Source organism: Platichthys flesus, chromosome 12 (assembly GCF_949316205.1).
Source record: "Platichthys flesus chromosome 12, fPlaFle2.1, whole genome shotgun sequence".
Taxonomy (NCBI): domain Eukaryota; kingdom Metazoa; phylum Chordata; class Actinopteri; order Pleuronectiformes; family Pleuronectidae; genus Platichthys; species Platichthys flesus.
In genome coordinates this window covers 13042824-13060885 of record NC_084956.1, presented here as the reverse complement: position 1 = coordinate 13060885, position 18062 = coordinate 13042824, and the positions used below count along the sequence as shown (strand labels likewise).

The 18062-nt window shown below is 43.5% G+C and overlaps 1 protein-coding gene across 1 annotated transcript in view; it reads right to left on the bottom strand.

Annotated features, from left to right (window-relative positions):
* Positions 1 to 118: 118 nt before the first annotated feature.
* Positions 119 to 18062, bottom strand: part of LOC133965972 (collagen alpha-1(XIX) chain) — a 94770-nt gene continuing 76826 nt past the window's right edge. The window contains exons 37-52 of the mRNA XM_062400607.1: positions 17958 to 18011; positions 17478 to 17522; positions 16424 to 16474; positions 16243 to 16287; positions 15238 to 15264; positions 13706 to 13759; positions 12924 to 12968; positions 12541 to 12585; positions 12381 to 12443; positions 11905 to 11940; positions 10317 to 10361; positions 9727 to 9870; positions 8333 to 8399; positions 8104 to 8241; positions 4437 to 4514; positions 119 to 2060 (exon numbers count right to left, since the gene is read on the bottom strand). Of these exons, the coding sequence (XP_062256591.1) occupies positions 1960 to 2060; positions 4437 to 4514; positions 8104 to 8241; positions 8333 to 8399; positions 9727 to 9870; positions 10317 to 10361; positions 11905 to 11940; positions 12381 to 12443; positions 12541 to 12585; positions 12924 to 12968; positions 13706 to 13759; positions 15238 to 15264; positions 16243 to 16287; positions 16424 to 16474; positions 17478 to 17522; positions 17958 to 18011 (1038 nt within the window). The 3' untranslated portion in view covers positions 119 to 1959. The remainder of the gene's footprint in view (positions 2061 to 4436; positions 4515 to 8103; positions 8242 to 8332; positions 8400 to 9726; positions 9871 to 10316; positions 10362 to 11904; positions 11941 to 12380; positions 12444 to 12540; positions 12586 to 12923; positions 12969 to 13705; positions 13760 to 15237; positions 15265 to 16242; positions 16288 to 16423; positions 16475 to 17477; positions 17523 to 17957; positions 18012 to 18062) is intronic.

The window sequence follows — 18062 nt, the reverse complement described above, 5'->3', positions numbered from 1 at the left end:
CCACGTGTGAGTTTCTGTTTCAGAAATATCACATGGCCCGTTCAGGCAAAGCCGACTCAAAACCTTCTGAAACAAGCTGAAACATTTCAATGGATCTGAAACCTGTTAACAGCAAATAAATACATCAAAACTCCAGTCTTAAAGAGACCCCCCCCACACACACCCATACAACAAAACTATACAATGACCCATGGAGTTGGTCAGTGAGTGAAAATCCAGGATGTAGACTAGACCATGATATTATTGTTAAAACAAACAAAACAGTTCAAGTATGTTAATGAGTGAGAAGGATTCACAGAAATGAGAAATAGTAGTGAAGTCGTCCGATTTCCTTTGCGTGGCTGAGAATCAAAAATATACAAATAAACCAGAGAAATCATCATACACGACACTATGTAAACAATATATATGTTAATAATTACGTTAGACAAAAAAAATACATTTTCAATGATGTATGATTGAAAACAAACGTGAAGACTTCATCATAGACTGTGAATAAAGATGACCACACGACTCTCCCCAAAAGCGAAGCCAAAGTGTGTTGATCGCCACCTGGTGGCTGAATGTAGTATAGATCATAAATAATGCCTCCACCATGTTATCAGATGGGACATAGACCAAACTAAAAAGTCAAATCACACGTCAAATAATTGTTTCTCATTGACGGTTTCTGTCTTTTACTAAGTTTTATTTTTTAAATAAGTTATTTGATGCTATAAACAGCCGAGACTGACTCGCGATTGGTCAACCACGTGACTTCGCTACTTCATCTTTGCACTCTCTGGCTTCAAATGTTCAAGATGGTGGCGCTCGTATGCAGGATATTTTGGCTTCAGTTTTGAATAGTGGGAGGAAGTGAAGACGTATCTATATTTTCAGACTATGGTCACTACATTGATACATTACAACTAAACTCATGAACAGTTATGTAAAAAGGTCCCATCATAAACCCCATTGGACGAGTTCATGTTATTTACAGAATAAACCAACAGTAGAGGTGAATGTGAGGTCACATCACAGCCTGTGAAAATGTGAAGTACATTATTTTCACCAAATGACCCAATGATGTTGTTACAGGTTTTTATGTTTTGTTTTATAAAAGGTAAAGAAAGATAAACCTCAGTGACGAGCTCTGAGCCCTGACGCAGAATCTACAGAAACCATCATGATGCAAATGTGTCATGAGCAATGATTTCAATAAACAAACAGCTGTCTCAGTGATCCAGAACGTATTACTGAGAAATATTACTGAATATCATGCTACATTTACTACAGTTATTATTACCATCAGTCAAATACATTCTCGAGAACACGCTTAAAATAAATTATTTCCATATCAGCCACATCTGCTGCACTTTGGTTGCATAAAGTTTTAAATATCAGTTGTTTTCTCACACCTACACATGTAACAAGTAAACGTTCATTCAGTTTGTCGCTGACACACACATATACAGACACACACACACACACGAGATGTACCTTCTGCCAGCACACCGGCTTATCTGACTAACAGACGAGCAGAACAGAGGAGTGCATAGGCAAACCTATTAGGAAGGAGGCACACAACTAATTAAGATCATGTTTTCAGACACGACTGAACTTGACAGACGTAATGAGAGTTGACAAGGAATGCATTACATCACAGTAGAGGATGTGAAAACAAGAAATAACTTTTGAAGTAAAAACCATTGGGAAAATAAATAAACTCAAAAGGTTTTCAGTGAGCTGAAAACAAGCCCCGACAGTAATGCCAGAAAAAGAAAAAATAAACAGACTTGCAACCAAATGTGAGTGAAGTGAACAAAAGAGGTCAGTTGTGAGTCTGAGTCTGATTGAGCCGGATCTGAGGAAGCTGTCAGAGACAGTGAGGCCCACTCTTCTCCTGCTCTGCTGCGGCTACACAGATCTCAGAGCTGCACGTCCATCTTACGACTTTAGCTGAAACCGCTCGGGTTGGGTTCATAAGGATGGCGGGAGGCAGTCGCCAGGGTCACACGTCCCAGGAGGTCCGCGGGGCCCCGGAGAACCAGGAGGGGCCTTAATAGTGATCCCAGGAGGACCTTGACAGATAAAAACATGATATAAATTCTTTGTTATTTTTTTTTCTTTTGTTTTATTACGTCTGAAGAAGGAGACACCAGCACCTTGAATTGTATTGGATTTGGCCTTTTGACAACAAGCATTTTTAAGAGGTTGTTTTTTTTAAACCAAAAGCTTGACATCTCATTTGCACTTGAATTCTCTAATTTCACCTTAATGACACTGGCAGACAGAGAAAACACATTATCCTGCTCTCTGATTGCTGTGAGGTCCTCGTGGCACACACCGGTCTCTCATGTTACTTGGCAACAGCTTGTCGAGGTGGAGACTCTCATAGATTGTCCACACAACACAAACCCAGGTTAAAGCTTTCATTTTCTTTTCAACGCACCGGGAAGCCTATAGAAACCCCCCCCTCCACTGTCGAGCCACAGGAGCATCCATTACCTCAGCCAGAGCCGTCGCAGCTCGAGGAGCTCTGCCCCTCACTTCATACAAAAAGAATCACAGACGCTGCCGCGCTCTTTTCCTCCCTCTGAAAACAAGACTTGCCCTTTTCCTCCCTTCGCATCCATCTCCTGTGTAACTGCTCACACACGAGCCGTCCACGGAGCTATGGTGGTTTACAGTGATGCATTTAGTGGAAAAGGTGCAATAAGTCACAATCAAATCAAGTCAGATCAGTTAAATCTCTGTTCAGGTGGCTGCTTACAGCTGCTAGAATAATGCACTGCAGGAGAATTACATTGTGATCAGTCTGAGACGAATAACTTAAATAAACAGTTTTATTTCAGTGAGATGTTCCCTGTCTTTCCTCCAAAAAGGTCATCGTGTGAACCATAGACTGTAAATAGAGATGGATGACATGACAGCTTCAAAATGTGAAACCAAAAGTGTCCCCTAATGTAAGTGGATGGGATATGGACCACAATAAAAACAAACCAAGTTTTCATTTTCCGGTAAGTTTGTCTTTCAATTGTTGTTTGACGCAAAAACATGGGGTGAAACGTCATGATTGACAGCTGAGACTGGCTCACAACTGATGGACTGGCTCTCAATTAGGGACCTGGCTGCCTTGGCTCCATTCCCCATCGATACTGCACAGACTCTGGATCCATATGGACAAGATGGCAGTGTTTGTATCCAGAATATCTGGTTCGGATGTGGGAGGACATGGTGATGTGTCGTCTCTGATACAGGCTGTAATGTACCGAAGATGTAGCCCTCAGGCCTGGGAGGCTTTTACTTCCTGATAATGAAACTTCCTGTGCGGCGTTCATATATCCCAGTTTCCAATGAACCTGCAGGGTGGTCCAGAGGGAACGTGCTCTACTGTATGTGGACGTCAGAGTACAAGCTGTCCCCCAGTGACAGAAATAATCCTCTATTGTCCAGAGACATACAAAGGGAACATTTAGATCAGTGGCCCAGCAGACTTATAACGGTTTGTTCTGCTACGTTCCAACATTTGAACCAGTTACTGAATGTGCTTCAGAAGTCTGTCCAGTCCTAAAGACAATGTCCCTTTGCCCTCCACATCCATTTGACTTTAGGTTCAGATATAAACTGAAAGTCAGTGAGTAAGCCCCACCTCTTGTCGAGTTATTATTTAGTAGAAAAGGACTGTGGGACAAGCTGACATCTTAGGTCGTGTGCAGAGAAACTTTAGTTCGAGACAACGAGATTGGCTTCTACTTCACAGAATGGATGCCTGCGCCACATCACTGCAGCATTTTCTTCTCTGCTAGACTCCCATTTGTGTTACAGCAGCGCCTGACTTATATAAAAGACTGTGCCATCTTGAAGCTGTGTTAATCTCTGACATGCCAAGTTGCCGAATGAAGGCTGAAATAGAATTTCAGGTTTGCGACTTGACACAAAATCTACTACTGAGCAATGACACTATCTATCTATCTATCTATCTATCTATCTATCTATCTATCTATCTATCTATCTATCTATCTATCTATCTATCTATCTATCTATCTATCTATCTATCTATCTATCTATCTATCTATCTATCTATCTATCAATCATTTATCAATTCTATCAATCTACAGTATTGGGTCTTATCTTATATATTGCAGCATCTTTCCGTCTATCCATCTACACATCTATCTATCTGTCTCTCTATCATACAACTATTTTTTCAATTTAGTTTTTCTTTTAATATTGGAAGGAGCAATAATTCAATGTTTTTGATAAAACAAATCTCCAGTGGAAAGCAAAAGTGCACGAAACACTCTTGGACTTGTCCTTGCTGCCGAGAGGTTTTTGGTGCAGGATCAATCATCCTTTCTTTCAGTTTGTTTGCACAACCAGAAGCTCAAGTCTCCATTTCACCACATACTTCAAAACACAGAATTAGAAAAATAAATTCATTGTGTGGTTCTTACCTGGTGCTCCCGTAGATCCTGGATCTCCTGGTAGCCCTAGACCAAGCTGCCCTCGTTCTCCTTTCTGACCCCTGTATCCTGAGGACAGACACAATAAGCTGGCTGAATACAAACACTGCCACAGGAAGTCAACCTGTCAGGTATCACGGATTGTGTGGTACAGTTAGTAAGATTAGTACAAATGCCATAACATCATAAAATCCAAGAAGTGTCAGGATGGGGATACAGTTTTATAACCTGTATGTCTCGGGGGACTCCTACATAGCAAAAAGCTGAATATCAATATTGTGACAATTTCATGCATCAAGTCTGCACTTGAGGTGAAGACACATACTACTCTGGATTGAATAACAAGAAGTACTGACATCCTTTCAAAATAAAAGATCGTCAAGCAAGCGACATGTGCGTTAGTGTTTGAAGAAGGCAACGTTGCAGGCTTACACGTCATTCTGTCAACAAATAGGTCACAAGCACGTCTACGGAGTTTTCAAACAGAGCGGAACAAGGTCAGACATGTGGATCATTAAAGACGAAGTGTGACCAGAGAGGTGTAATCAAAGATGGAGTCATTCTATAGAGAACAAACAGATGCAGCAGATAAAGAAAACCATCACAACAACGAAACCCTAACACTCAAAGTTCCAAAGAAATTCTCCGGGAGAACACGCTGACGATCAGACACTGACAAGAGCCGGTGCATAAAGCACTCAGCCTACTTCTATTCGGCCACGGGAAGAAAACTAGATTACCTCGGGGATGAAAAAAAAAGAAGAAATCAAGCAGTGTCGAACACAAGCACATACCCAGTCTGTCAGGAAAGGTGCATAAGGAAAAGGTATCAAAGCATTTACACTAATCCTCAAGTCAGGCCTAGCAAGTGTGTTGCTTATAACAATATGCACCAAAACATAAAATTCAAAAGGATTTTCTCACTCCATGCAAAGCCGGTAAGTCTTGACAGCTCAGGACAGCGGCATACCAAGTGCGTACGTGTGCGGCTGTGAAAATATTTCCCCATGAGGCACTTAAAGTAATGGAGTCTCTGGGCCAGCAGTAACATGGAGTGCATCAGATACATTGAAAGGAGTATGGAGCTTTACACCGCCTGGCCCAAAGGGGAAATGCTTCGATGCTTACATGTCAGAGAAAATCAAAAAAAGAAACGAAAAAAAAAAGGCTTATGAATGCTCTAAAACTGGGTCTCAAAGAGAGAGGGGGGGGGGGGGGGGGGGGGGGGGGGGGGGCTATCCACACATTGCAGCAATAATGAGACTTGTTTCAACACTCGCAGGCCCCGGGGGCATTCATTCAGGGAAGAGACGTGCCATTGAGAAAAGAGCAACGTACCTTCAGAACAATAGAAAAAAAATATCCTGAGCATCACACGGGGCGATACGTTTGGGTGAGACGCCGGACAGGAGCTTGATAATTTGAAAGGTGTCACATTGCGTCCTGTACTTAAATCATTTATGGAAAGCACTAATGGACAAAGCAGGATAATAGGAAATAACACTGTCCATGAGGAGCTATTCAGGCTTGATCGATATGACTGCAGTCGTGCACCTGTTGTACACGATTGTGAACGAAATTATTACAGAAAAGTCCATTTATTCATGCTCTGCCTTTCAAAAGAAAAAAAAAAAAACATATTTTTTTGAGCATCTGCCATCAAACACCGACGACATCACCGACGATATTTACTGACGGATTCCTCCACAATGTACAGCACAAAGCAGAGCAGCTCCGACACACACTTTACAACCTGATGCAATAAAAGACACTTTGTTTCAGTCTGTATTAATAAATATACACAATGCACCGAAATACAAAATATAAAATATGCATGTTAAAACAACAAAATGTTGAATTGATGAAATAGGCACACACACAATGACTTACATCAGTATTTCCATCATGATGTCAAATGTAAAAGATGAATAGAATGATAAATGAGAACTCAACAAAGGAGGGAGAACAAAAATAACTAGCATGCTCTTCAGCATGCATCCGTATGGGTTTCCTCTTAACAGCCTGAGACTTTCACCCAGGTAAAAAATCTAACCATGAGGAAAAAGAAAATCCAACAGAGGGGTTATTTTTCTCCATAAACATTTCATTCTGGCATATTGGAGAACAAGTCAAATTGGATAGTCCAGTGGAGCACAGTCTCCAGTGGAGGATGACGAGAAATAATGAGGAAATATTACCCCAAACTCTCTCCCCAGCGGAGTGGAGGCACCAGTCAACAAAGGGAAAATTAGGAAGTTGTGAATTTTTTGGATTTACCGTGGGAAATGACTTTCCCCTTTATTTTCAATAAATATTTTTTGCACAGCTGCATTCAGAATCACCTATAAAACACTCATTGGAAGCATAGAAAATAAAATAAGCCCAACAAAAATCCAAAACATGTGTATTGCAAATGGAATTAACACAGCACAAATATTTAGAGTCGAGTAGTCGCCTACTTTTACTACATTATTCATGGACGAAAGCGGCATTTTATATCTGTTTTGGCAGTGGGTTAAAGTGTAAATGGTCTTGAATAATGTGAGGTAGATACAATTTCAAAGAGAAAGGCCATTGCGGCGGTGCTTGGATCCGCACCAACACGAAAACACACTCCTCCTCCTCCTCTTCAAAAAGTTAAGACTGCACAGTTCTGCTGCGGACACAAAACAAATCTGGACAAGTCTGAGGTATAAAGCCTGACCAGCAAACCATTAGTGTTGTATGAGCAGTCGGAGAGTTGTATCACTTTGATAAAAAAAAGAAAAAAAATGTGTTTCACCCGCTTTCCTGACTACCCTCCTTTTTGTATCTGAGAGGCTTTCTTTCCTGGAGTGAGGTATCAATACTGGGGCTCTCTCCTGTCCACCCTGATAATACTTTCTCTTATTCACAGCCAATTCTTCGCTTGTCTTCATATTTCCCAGAGAGCCGCTGTGCACCACACTCCCGGCCTTTCCTCTGCTGCCCGCCCCTCAGTCTGCATCGATATATGGGTGTAAGCAAGAGAAAGATACCCATGAATCCCAACAAAATACAATCGTCAGCCCCCCATTGGTGCCCGCAGCCCAACCCAGCCAGTTACCAATGTTGAATGTGAAGTCATTACACAGAAAACTGCTCACATCAATAAAGGCTGCCTCCTCAAATATAATAGTTGATATGTAATAATACAGCATATGCTTGTCAGATTTAAGCTGTTTTCAGACATGATCCCGGGAAAAATGTCCAGACCCAAGTTTCGAGACTTTTTGCTTTTCACATATGAGGAACGTAGCAGGAGACTGACTGTGTCGGACCTGTTCACAACAAGAGGAACGTTTCCGGAGCATTCAGGTGAACAGTGACTTCCGGGTAAAGAATGCATTGGTGTCCCTGCTTAAATGAGAATATCAGGATCGACCCCTATCATCAAAAGCCCTCAAATCAAATCTGTCACGGATGTCTTCAGTGACTTCAGTGCATGTGTCTGAAAACAGCTTAATTTTCAAACATATGCTGTGACTATAAAAACATTAAATTATCTCAAACACATGGTTAAGCCTCACCAACATTTTTGAGCATTCAAGTGATAAGAATGTTACTTCTTAACAGAGGAGGTTATTTTTCTGAGGTTGTGTTGTGTTACGGCCCAGCAGCTGCCAGCTTGAGCTCCTACCTTGAGGACCGGGAGGTCCATGCTCTCCTGGCGGGCCTGGATATCCGTCCTTTCCAGGAGGTCCTGGAGGCCCCTGAACTTGTGAACCTAAGATGCCTGCGGGTGTCTTCTGCATCATGGCAGCACTCGATAGCTTCTCTACAAAGTGAGAAGAATCACACCACATGAAGGAATCTCAGGGACAACATAAGGACAGAAAGTAGAGAACAAAGATGGACAAAAGAGTTACCTTCAAGGATCCGCAATACTTGGTTTTGGATAAACATTTTGAGCTCCTCCATGACGCCAGGATCTCCCTGTGTGTGGAGAGAATTATGTATCACTGAGGCTTTTTTACACAAACTAGAATTATGCCTTTGCCCTCCTGTTCCTTTTCAGTCTAAATTATTTATTTTGAGACTCATATGCGACCTTCATTTCATCTTTGAATCCAACCGAAGGTTTGTACTGAGTTTGAAGAAACTCTCTCAAGGAGGTCCGGAGATATTTTGTTTAAAACATTAAAAGATAGGTCAAGTCAAAGTGACCTTTGAACACCAAATTCTAATCGGTTCCTATTTGAGTCCAACTAAACAATGGTACCAAATTTAAAGAAACTCCCTCGAGACCTTCTTGAAATATCATGTTCACAAGACGATCGGAAACAAACTGCCACCCTTCTGGCTGCCGCTGGCATGCAGGGATAACACAAAGAAAGCTAACACAGTTAAGACACAATAGCAGCTGCACAAGCAGAGGCGGAGGCAGTAGAGAAGATAGTTATCACGGCATGAAGATCAAAGAGATACCTGTCAAATTTCTTAACTCAAAACCTCAATTTCCACAGAATGATGGGAAACCATGCTGAAGAAATGGCAGGGAGGAGAGAATACTGCGGAAACTCAGATTTCTATACAGTGACATCCCACTTTGCTTAAAATATCACATTTGCACCCGGGAGTAAAACAGATTCATCCGGGAAATATTAAATTTAATATCACGAGTCTATAAACTGATTCTCTGGTGTCTCTCCACGTCTGGATCTGTAGTAATAAAAACACTGTGCTTAGTGTGAATAGTGTTGCTTGTCACACCAGCCCTGTGTGTTTCTAAAGCAAATACGTAAAAATATACTCTCTGCCTGTCTGAACCTCTCTTTCGGTTATTTCCAGGGCTGCCTCTGTAGCAGTGGCAAACAAAAGTAGCCTTGGACCTTGCATCTTTGCATTTGAAACAGTTTTTCATCTCGGGCTGTGAATGTTGTATAAGCGCTGTGACTGCGCAGGGTCTGTGGAAAATGTCTGTGACACATGGAGGTGTTTTCGCTGCTCTGCGGATCTCCAGGCACGCCCACGCGTTTCTGACTCTCCTCGCCGTCTGCACCGCTCTCCCTCTCTGACCTTCTGTTGTGCCTAGATGATCGGGAGTGGGAAGTGTTGAACAGAAAGGGAGCAGCAGCCTCCCTTGCACAGCCTCGTTTGATGTTTTGATGATTTGATGTTCTCCACACAGGGAAACAGAGACTGAACTAGTTGCTGAAGCTCGGGAAGGCAGGTGGGCGATTCGGAAAGGCTGAATACGGTTGAAATCAACAGGGAGGACAGTCTGTGGTTGCTCGGAGGTATGTGCAGATTTACAGCTTACCAGGAGGGTTGAACTCCCCAGCTGCCCTGGAGGGCCGGGATCACCCTTGTGGCCGGCTGGTCCCATGGGTCCAATCGGGCCAGGGTCTCCTGTGCGACCTCGCTCGCCCTGGACGCCTCTTTCCCCAGAAATCCCTGTATCGCCCTACGTTACAGGAAACCCACACAAACAGTATGTCAGCTTTATGCAAACAAGTAAAAAAGAAATGCATTTCTTGGCTGCAGAACAGCCATTTAAAATGTTCATCTCCGTTCACTCAACATGCTGTGCACAGAGACCCAGTCCTCTTAATGGGTCCACTCAGGGGTTCTGATGTTCTGTTGCTGCGGCTAACAGCCTAATTTTGTTTCCTCTATTACCAGCGTTTGCAATAGATACTGCGGAAGTGTGACCGAGCTCGGTAATTTCGCCTTGCAAATACAATAGGAAGCTGCACTGAGCGTTAAATGCCTTTATCTGGTGCTTATGCGCTTGTGGGGATTAGTCATATTTGTGCTGAAGAGAAGACTTTCATTGCCATGCATCAAACCCTTTAGAGTGAGAGTCACAAAACGGCTTCTTTTTAGGAAAACAGGAACGATGCTACTTACACGTTCTCCTTTGGATCCCCTGTCCCCTGGTGTACCTGAAGATCCCTGAGAGAGGAAAAAGCAGACACATGTATTTTGTTGTTGCAGAAAAAAAGGGTAAAAAGTAATACTAGTAATTGGAAAAAGAAATAATGCAGACTTGAGGTTTTCACCGACTACACAAACAAAGTATTGACGTTACAGTAACATGCAGGGGCACACACTGAAATCCATTATCCTAATCTGTGGACACTGGGGTAGGTAATTATTACTTAAAACCACAATAATAGTTTTCTGCTCATGTTGCCAGACTATTTGCAGAAGTTTCAGTTCCGTGCGTGAGCCTGACTTTGAGAAATGTGCGTTTTTTTTTCTCCAGATGCATTGATTGCTTCTTACTCAGCTCAGGTGTATCGCTCGTATAATATCCCCCCGTATAGTGTTTCACCTTCTGCAATGTCACGGCTCTTTGTATCGCCCCCGTTTTGTTTGAGCAATGCCTGCTTTCCCCCACCGCCTGTCTCTCCTGCGCAGCGAACGCCGGCAGAGAGAATACCTGTCTCTGGCTCCGTGTCACATCTTGTGTCTTCCAATCCCTCCCTGTCACTCCTCATTGCTCCCCTTTACCGCCGCTCGCAGGAACACCTCTGGGAGCATCTTTGTATCAATTTCCTGCCGGATTACAGGAGCCATGCAGAAAGACAATCTGGCATGATGTGGTTTTAAAGCGGGCCTCTCTTTGTGATGCCGCTCTCCCCTGCTTGCTTTAATCTGCGGTACTCTGTATTCCCCGATGCCTGATGGGAGGCTTAAATCTATCATCTTACCCACTGAAATGTGCTTCCCTGAGCATTACACTAAACCTCAAAGCGGTGAGCAAGGTGTCCGGGTGGAGGAGCGAAAGCCACCTGCTAGATGGCACTGTTGTCCCACCGGAAGACTCAAGCACCGCGGCAGAAACGCATGCGAGTTAAACCGTGGAAAGGCTCTGAGCAGTGCTGAGATTTTGATGGAAGAATATTAACTAATAACCATAATAATCAGAAAACAATAAACTGTTGGGACTGGCGTTAAGTTGGAAAAATCTTGTAAATCATGGAGCAAAACAGTAAAGCTCGTCGTCAATCCAGTTAGGGCATTGGCTCGTTTAATTTGTTGGGAATGGCTATTCATGGCAGATCTGTTCTTCGTCCTGTGAGCCCATCCTTATGTAGTAAACGCGAGCAATATATCCAATCAGTCACCTAGAAGCAGAGTTTGCTGCAGTATTTGTTTCAATTTGAGCCAGGTTCACTGGACAGGAAAATGCATATTTAATCTAAGTGTCTGCTGCCCTCTATGACAAACATTTTATCATTGCCTGAAAGCATTAACTGTATAATTAGGGTAAAAAGACTAAAAGTCAACAAAGCCTTAAATCTGCAGGATTCCATTTCGTTATTATCGTTAAAATCTCTAATATGCAAATAGCTTTAATGCACTCATGATGGTGCAGCCTGAGGGGGCGGGCAGACGGGGGGTGGGGGGGGGGGATAAAAATCTGCTGCGCCATCTTTCTGTACCTCTGCACTTTCTATAAGAGGATTTGCAACGTGTGTGCTCAACTTACCTTGTATCCTGGAGTTCCGTCTTTGCCCGGCCTCCCCTGCTCGAGGAGCGCAACACAAACAAAGACATTTTGTATCAGCTCCCACCTTCGATTGGATCAGCGCTGTTGCTCTCCTAGTAATCTCCACAGTTAATGAGATATCTCAACCAAGGGATAATGATCCTGATTGCTGTGCGAACACTGTTCCTTTGTGCGCTTGCAGGGAAAATTACACAAACCATCTCTGATGGTAATCACATAGAGGAATGCAATCATGTACAGGACAAGAGCTAGCAAAAAAACGTATTTGATCCATAATGTCATTGAATCATGTTCTCTTTTTATCCATGTAATGGTGAAACAACCGTGCTGATGTAAAGGAGGACTGTGTTACTCAAGGCCTTGTTTTCAACCTGCACATTATTCTTAGGGGCTTTGGCAACAACTAGTTATGATTCTGAAAGAGAGGAGCAACAGAATTCATGTAGCATCCTTACAGGAACACCTTGGGGTCCCTCAGGCCCTGGGAATCCTGTCTCTCCGAGCGGCCCCCGCTCACCCTGTCAGAGAACAGAGACAGCCGATGTGTCAGTCGGCTGTGACAAAGGAATGATGCGTGGATTGACAGCACAAAGAGACTTAGAGGCTGTGGCTCACCGGTTCTCCAGGGATCCCCAGTTCTCCACGAGTTCCGGGCTTCCCCTGTCAATCACAGAAGGGAGGAAGAGAGCAGACCAGGTTTGATGGGTCCTCAATGGTCTCATATCTACTGCACCTCTGCAGCTTTCCATTTCTAATAAAGCAAACAGGCTACCACATGCTGCAGAGAAAACTCACTGCCCACGCCACAGGTCCACACCCCGAGTTCTTAATGGAAGTAGTGCAGTGCTATGGGACTCATGTAATGATAGCTGCTGTTCTGAGTACTTTATGAAACATTATTGACTTGTTGCCAGTAGCAGAAACAACATAGATGATTGATCAGGGATGTGTGAGTGTGCGTAGAGGTGAGTTTATAGGGGGAAAAAAATCGTACTTACTGGAGGACCTGATGCCCCTGGTGAACCAGGCAAACCAATATCACCCTGAAGGAAACAACAGCTCGTGTCAGTTAGATGATGCACACATAAATCACTGTCACGTCTGGTAGACATTCACTGTATAGTGAAGCACAAACCTGGGTGTGAAGACAAATGAAATGAAAAACGGCTCAAATCGTTAAAAACGCGACGCATTTCTACTCACTGATATATTATAAACAACCTCCTCCTGTACTTTAAACATATTGCATATATCTCACCTTTTTATAGTTCCCCTCAAAGATAAACTACTCTGGATAACACAGAAACTATAATGTTCCATCCGCCTGATGCACGCACACACAAACAGGCACGTACACACACACATGTACAGAGCAGTCACACACTGTCAGTCAGCGGAAACCTTTTATACAGTTAGATGCACGAAGCTGTGATGAGTAGCATGCAGGGCCAGTTTTGTTCCATTAAGGAAAATGCATCCAATAGGAGCAGTTCATTTTGCAGACGGTTGACTATTACATGAACACAAACTGCTGTGATATTACTGTGCATATAAAAATTCGACCTGGAATAAGTTCAGGCAACGTTTCAGAAAAACCCAAGTGAATTCTCTCAAACAGATGTTCCCCTAAATTGAGTCTTTTCACACCGATGAGCCTTTTTTCTTGAGACATGATATGTTCTGTAATGAGAATGAAGTAGAGAGCAAACAACTTTGCCTCGCTCTATAATCAGGTTCGGTCACGGCAGATGAGACGCATGTGGGTCGATGTGTTGCCTACCTTGGCACCGGGTAGCCCTTCCAGCCCGGGTAATCCCATGGCCCCTGGTTCCCCCTGCGAGAGAAGAACACAACAGCTGCTGTGTCAAGACAAAAAAGTCACAACGTGATAAAGACTTAAGGTTGTTGGTTCTCCCCTCTGGTGGCTATAAGAAAGAAGCTATTTCTGGAGGGTGAGTTTAATGATGAGCTACAGGAAGGTAAAGGACTTAAGGCATCACACTTGGCATGTGTATTGTTAAGGGTCCACAGAAGTAGAGGGTCAAATTTTGGATATGTGATATGTTCAATATTAATAAACTAGTCACAGATGCGGCTGGGTCTCATCAACGTCCACAACAACTGCCACTGGGTTCTCTGTACTGAGCTTCAGGGTTTGGCAGCCTGTCTTCACCTGGCGCCGCTCAATTACTGCCGGCCATTTTTTTTCAGGAAGAAATCTGCAACTAGCATTACCACAGGTCGAGCAAACAGGCAGGCTCAGAACGGACACTTCACTACAAAATAAGGACGTAGGGAATTAACATGCATATGTAGATCAGAGGCAAATCAATTAAATTCGGCAGGAGCCAGCATTTCACGCATTTTCACGTCTCCCCTTCAGATTCCCGACAGGGTGATAACACAACCTCCCATGTGTCAATGGGAGGACAATCCTAAGAGGACACTGCGTTAACCGGAGTGCATCATATTTTATGATCTGTGACACGCATTGTCACACCTTGTAGGGCTAAAGAGGGGAGGGAGAAAAGATTCCCATTTGACAGACACAATCAGATTGGCTTTCCGCACTAAAAATAGAGACCCATTCCACGCGCCCAAACAAGTGATGGCCTCTATCTACCTCATCTTGCGCGCGCTGCCACGGAGAAATGCCATTACGCGGAGCACAGGGGCAACCGGCGCTGACATAGACGGATTGTGCAGGTAATTGTCACCCATGTAAATTGTCATGAATAAGCGAGCGCGGCTAAGAGGAGAGTGGGCCAGCCAGAGGATCAGCTGTGAGACGGATTGGGGCAATTTCACCACAGCACCGGAGTCGCTCACACAATTTATTAAAATGTCAAATTAACATCCTGGTGAAAAATCACTGTGCAACAAAACAATAAAAACTGCAATTGGCCCTGTGAGAATAAGGAATTTGAGATGATGCGTCGGATTGTTTCTGTGTCTGGGCGGATTGTTTTCCGGGCGTCATCCTGGGGAAGGGGAGGCGGGGGGGGGGGGGGGGGATCTGAAGTGCAGAGCAGGTTCATAAGTTCCCACTGGAAAGACAATATGGTACAGCAGTTTCATACTTGCAGGAGATGTGATGATGTGATTTTTTTGTTTTTTTGGGCCACGTGTTACAGTTCGATTGAGAGTGGTTAAGTGCTTAGGCTGAAAGGCATATTGACTTATTCTGGGGAGAACCACAGAGACAATGATGGAAAGCAACTGGCAACTCTGACTCCTCTGTGTTTTGGGCAGTGCGGAAAATAGACAAATATTTCATGAGAATATACTCGAGAATGAAAAGATTCAACTCACTGCAACCCCTTCATCTCCTTTGGGACCCTTAAACAAGAAGGAAAAAAAAGGACAGATTACCCCCGTGAATGTGACAACTGACACCATAAAACCCATAAATATAGTCTGAAATGACATGTAACTGTGTGTTATTGTCATTAGAATTTATGGTATTCATTATTGCATCATTTCTTTCAAAAAGCCGGCCTGTAAATCACACTTACATTGTGTTACATGCAACTGTGGGCTTTCTACAGAAACATTGTAATGCCCAGGATCACATATTCCAGTTGTTACCACACACGCTTTACAAACACTGCAAATGCCATTTTTTTTAATCCACTCAAGCATTTAACACAAAAACAGAAATTAATCATTGATGAAAAAAAAAGTGTGTCCCTTGTCCCTTTTAACATCGATGAAGATGCTCTCGTATTGATTGCTCCGAGCTGTTGGGCTGTGATGGATGCAGTTCAGGGGGGGAGGCATCCTCCAGATGTAGCTGGGGCTCATGTGCATTGTACTGTGGCGCTATTGGAATGCCTATTTTTTGCCAGCACCTAAAGTGTTGGTTGTGGCAGATAGGTCCCTGCAGGGCCTGTGAGTGAATGTCCCCCAGGACCGGACGAGATTACAAACTGTCCGATAAGGACGAGCAGGGGGGGGAGCTGATAACCAAATCGGGTCACTCCGGCTTGGCACAGAGCAGAGCGGCTAAGATTTCTAGGACCGTTTTGCATATCAATGATGTTGTGTGTCCTGGGGCGGGACGGAGACACCTGTTTGAGAGTCAAGGAGCCTCTTGGCTCTGACACACCGCAAGATCTCAATGAACATGATTGACTGTGATATAAGGGCCTCAGACGCCGAGATGACACTGGAGTGCCGGTCAGGTTGTTTGTTATTCAGCTCTCCCAGGATCTGCGTCTCCTATAGTATCAACATTGCTGTGTGCTGCTGCTGCTGCTGCGTCTCCACGGAACAATGTATATGATTTGTTTCAGGCATGACAATGATTGTTCTTACCGGAGCACCGGGAGCTCCAGGGGGTCCTAAAAGAGCTCCACCGCTCTGAAATGACATATTCTTATATTATGACTCAGCAATATGGGTCAGACAACATTTTAACCACAAACAGAGATTTTGTCCAGAGAGCAATGTCTGCATGCATTCAGTGCACCACAACTTTATCAGTCAAAGTGTTTACCTGCAGCTTGTACAGACTGCTCATCCCATTGCCCTCCACGTAGGGTACACCCTAAAAAACACAATCAACAGCAAATCAGACGCCTCCTCCCAGGCACGTTCTCCACTGTTCGGGTGGAGTTTTAGTCACAGAGAGTCTTTACAGAAAACTGTACAGTAGGTCTGGAGCGGTTATTAAGTGTTAAGCCCTTAAAAGCTACACAAGAGAAATCAATAGCTCATTTGATGATTACACAGAAATCGAGAGGGTGCGCGAGAGAAGAGAAGGGAACAGGAAAAGCTGAGAACAGTAGACATGGAAATCCTTGAGCCAGTGCTAATTCAAAACGAGAGAATCTGAGAATTACAGAGAGCAGGCCTGATTAAAAGAGATTCGGCTATGAGAACTAGGTAATCTGGACGTCAGGGCCTCTATTAGAACATGAAAGAGTGTTTTTCCCATGATACACTGGTAAAGGGGAAGCTATCGTAAATGGAGAAGGAGTCAAGATTCTCATTTAGAAGCAAGCGGATGCCTCTGCCCTTTTCAGGCTACTGAGCCATCCCTTGTCTTCCTAGACTGCAGTTTATGAGACCCGGGTGTGGGAGGGCACGGCGGGTTCAAGGGGACGGCTGATGAATTATAGATTTGTCTTTGAAAGTGCTTACTCACTGGCCTTCTAGAGGGAGGGAACAGGATTCAATGGCAGTGAGCGGGTCGCCACAATTTCATCACATCTGTGCTTGTTTGTCAGTTACATTATTCTTGTTAAACTAAACATTTTCAGTCCGAGCAGGATGTGAGTGCACTGACGGTCATATCTGTAGTGAACCTGGGATTGAAAGATCTCTGAGACATGCTGATAAAAGCAAGAAAATAATCATGTCTAAATGTTTTCATCGTGGGTGGAACATAAGTCTGTGACCTTAAGATGTTATTTTAGACCAGAGTAAAGAAAGTCTGTGTAACAGAATGTTTTCAGTGTACATCTGAGGGCCACACAGATCCGTGACCCTCGGAGGTTTTCAGACTTGTTTTCAAGCAGCTGGCTCCTGTTGAAGCAGGAGGAACTCACCGGAGGCCCTGGGAGCCCTGGTCTGCCCGTGGGTCCTTCGTTTCCCTGCCAAACGCAAACACAGAGGATTCAAACATTGCTGTGAAAAATACAAATCTTAAACACAGGCCCATGATAATGTTATCCAATGATACTGAAGCTCATTTACCAGCCCTGCGAGAGAAAATACTTTTTGGGATTCAACAACGTTAAAAACCATAGAACTATTATCATTAAAAGAACTGTATAAATACAGTCCATTTAAATGTATGTAGAAATAACATTTGAAGGAATTACATATACATCACATAACATTTAGTCATGGTAACTTAACTTAATTTGTAAACCGGGTTTGGGCCACCACACAACAAGCAATATCTGAAAACACGTTTGACTAAACTGTGTAAAAAACTGAGGAATATATACAAACTAGCTACATAGAGATTATCCATTTTTAGTCTCACTATGGGGAGATCTGCTCTAAGTGGTAAAACATCTTACTTTATCTCCTTTTCCTCCTGACTGGCCCATGGGACCAGGTCTTCCCAACAGCCCCTGCAAACAGAAGACCATCCTTGTAATGAAATCTGATCTGTGCAATAGAAT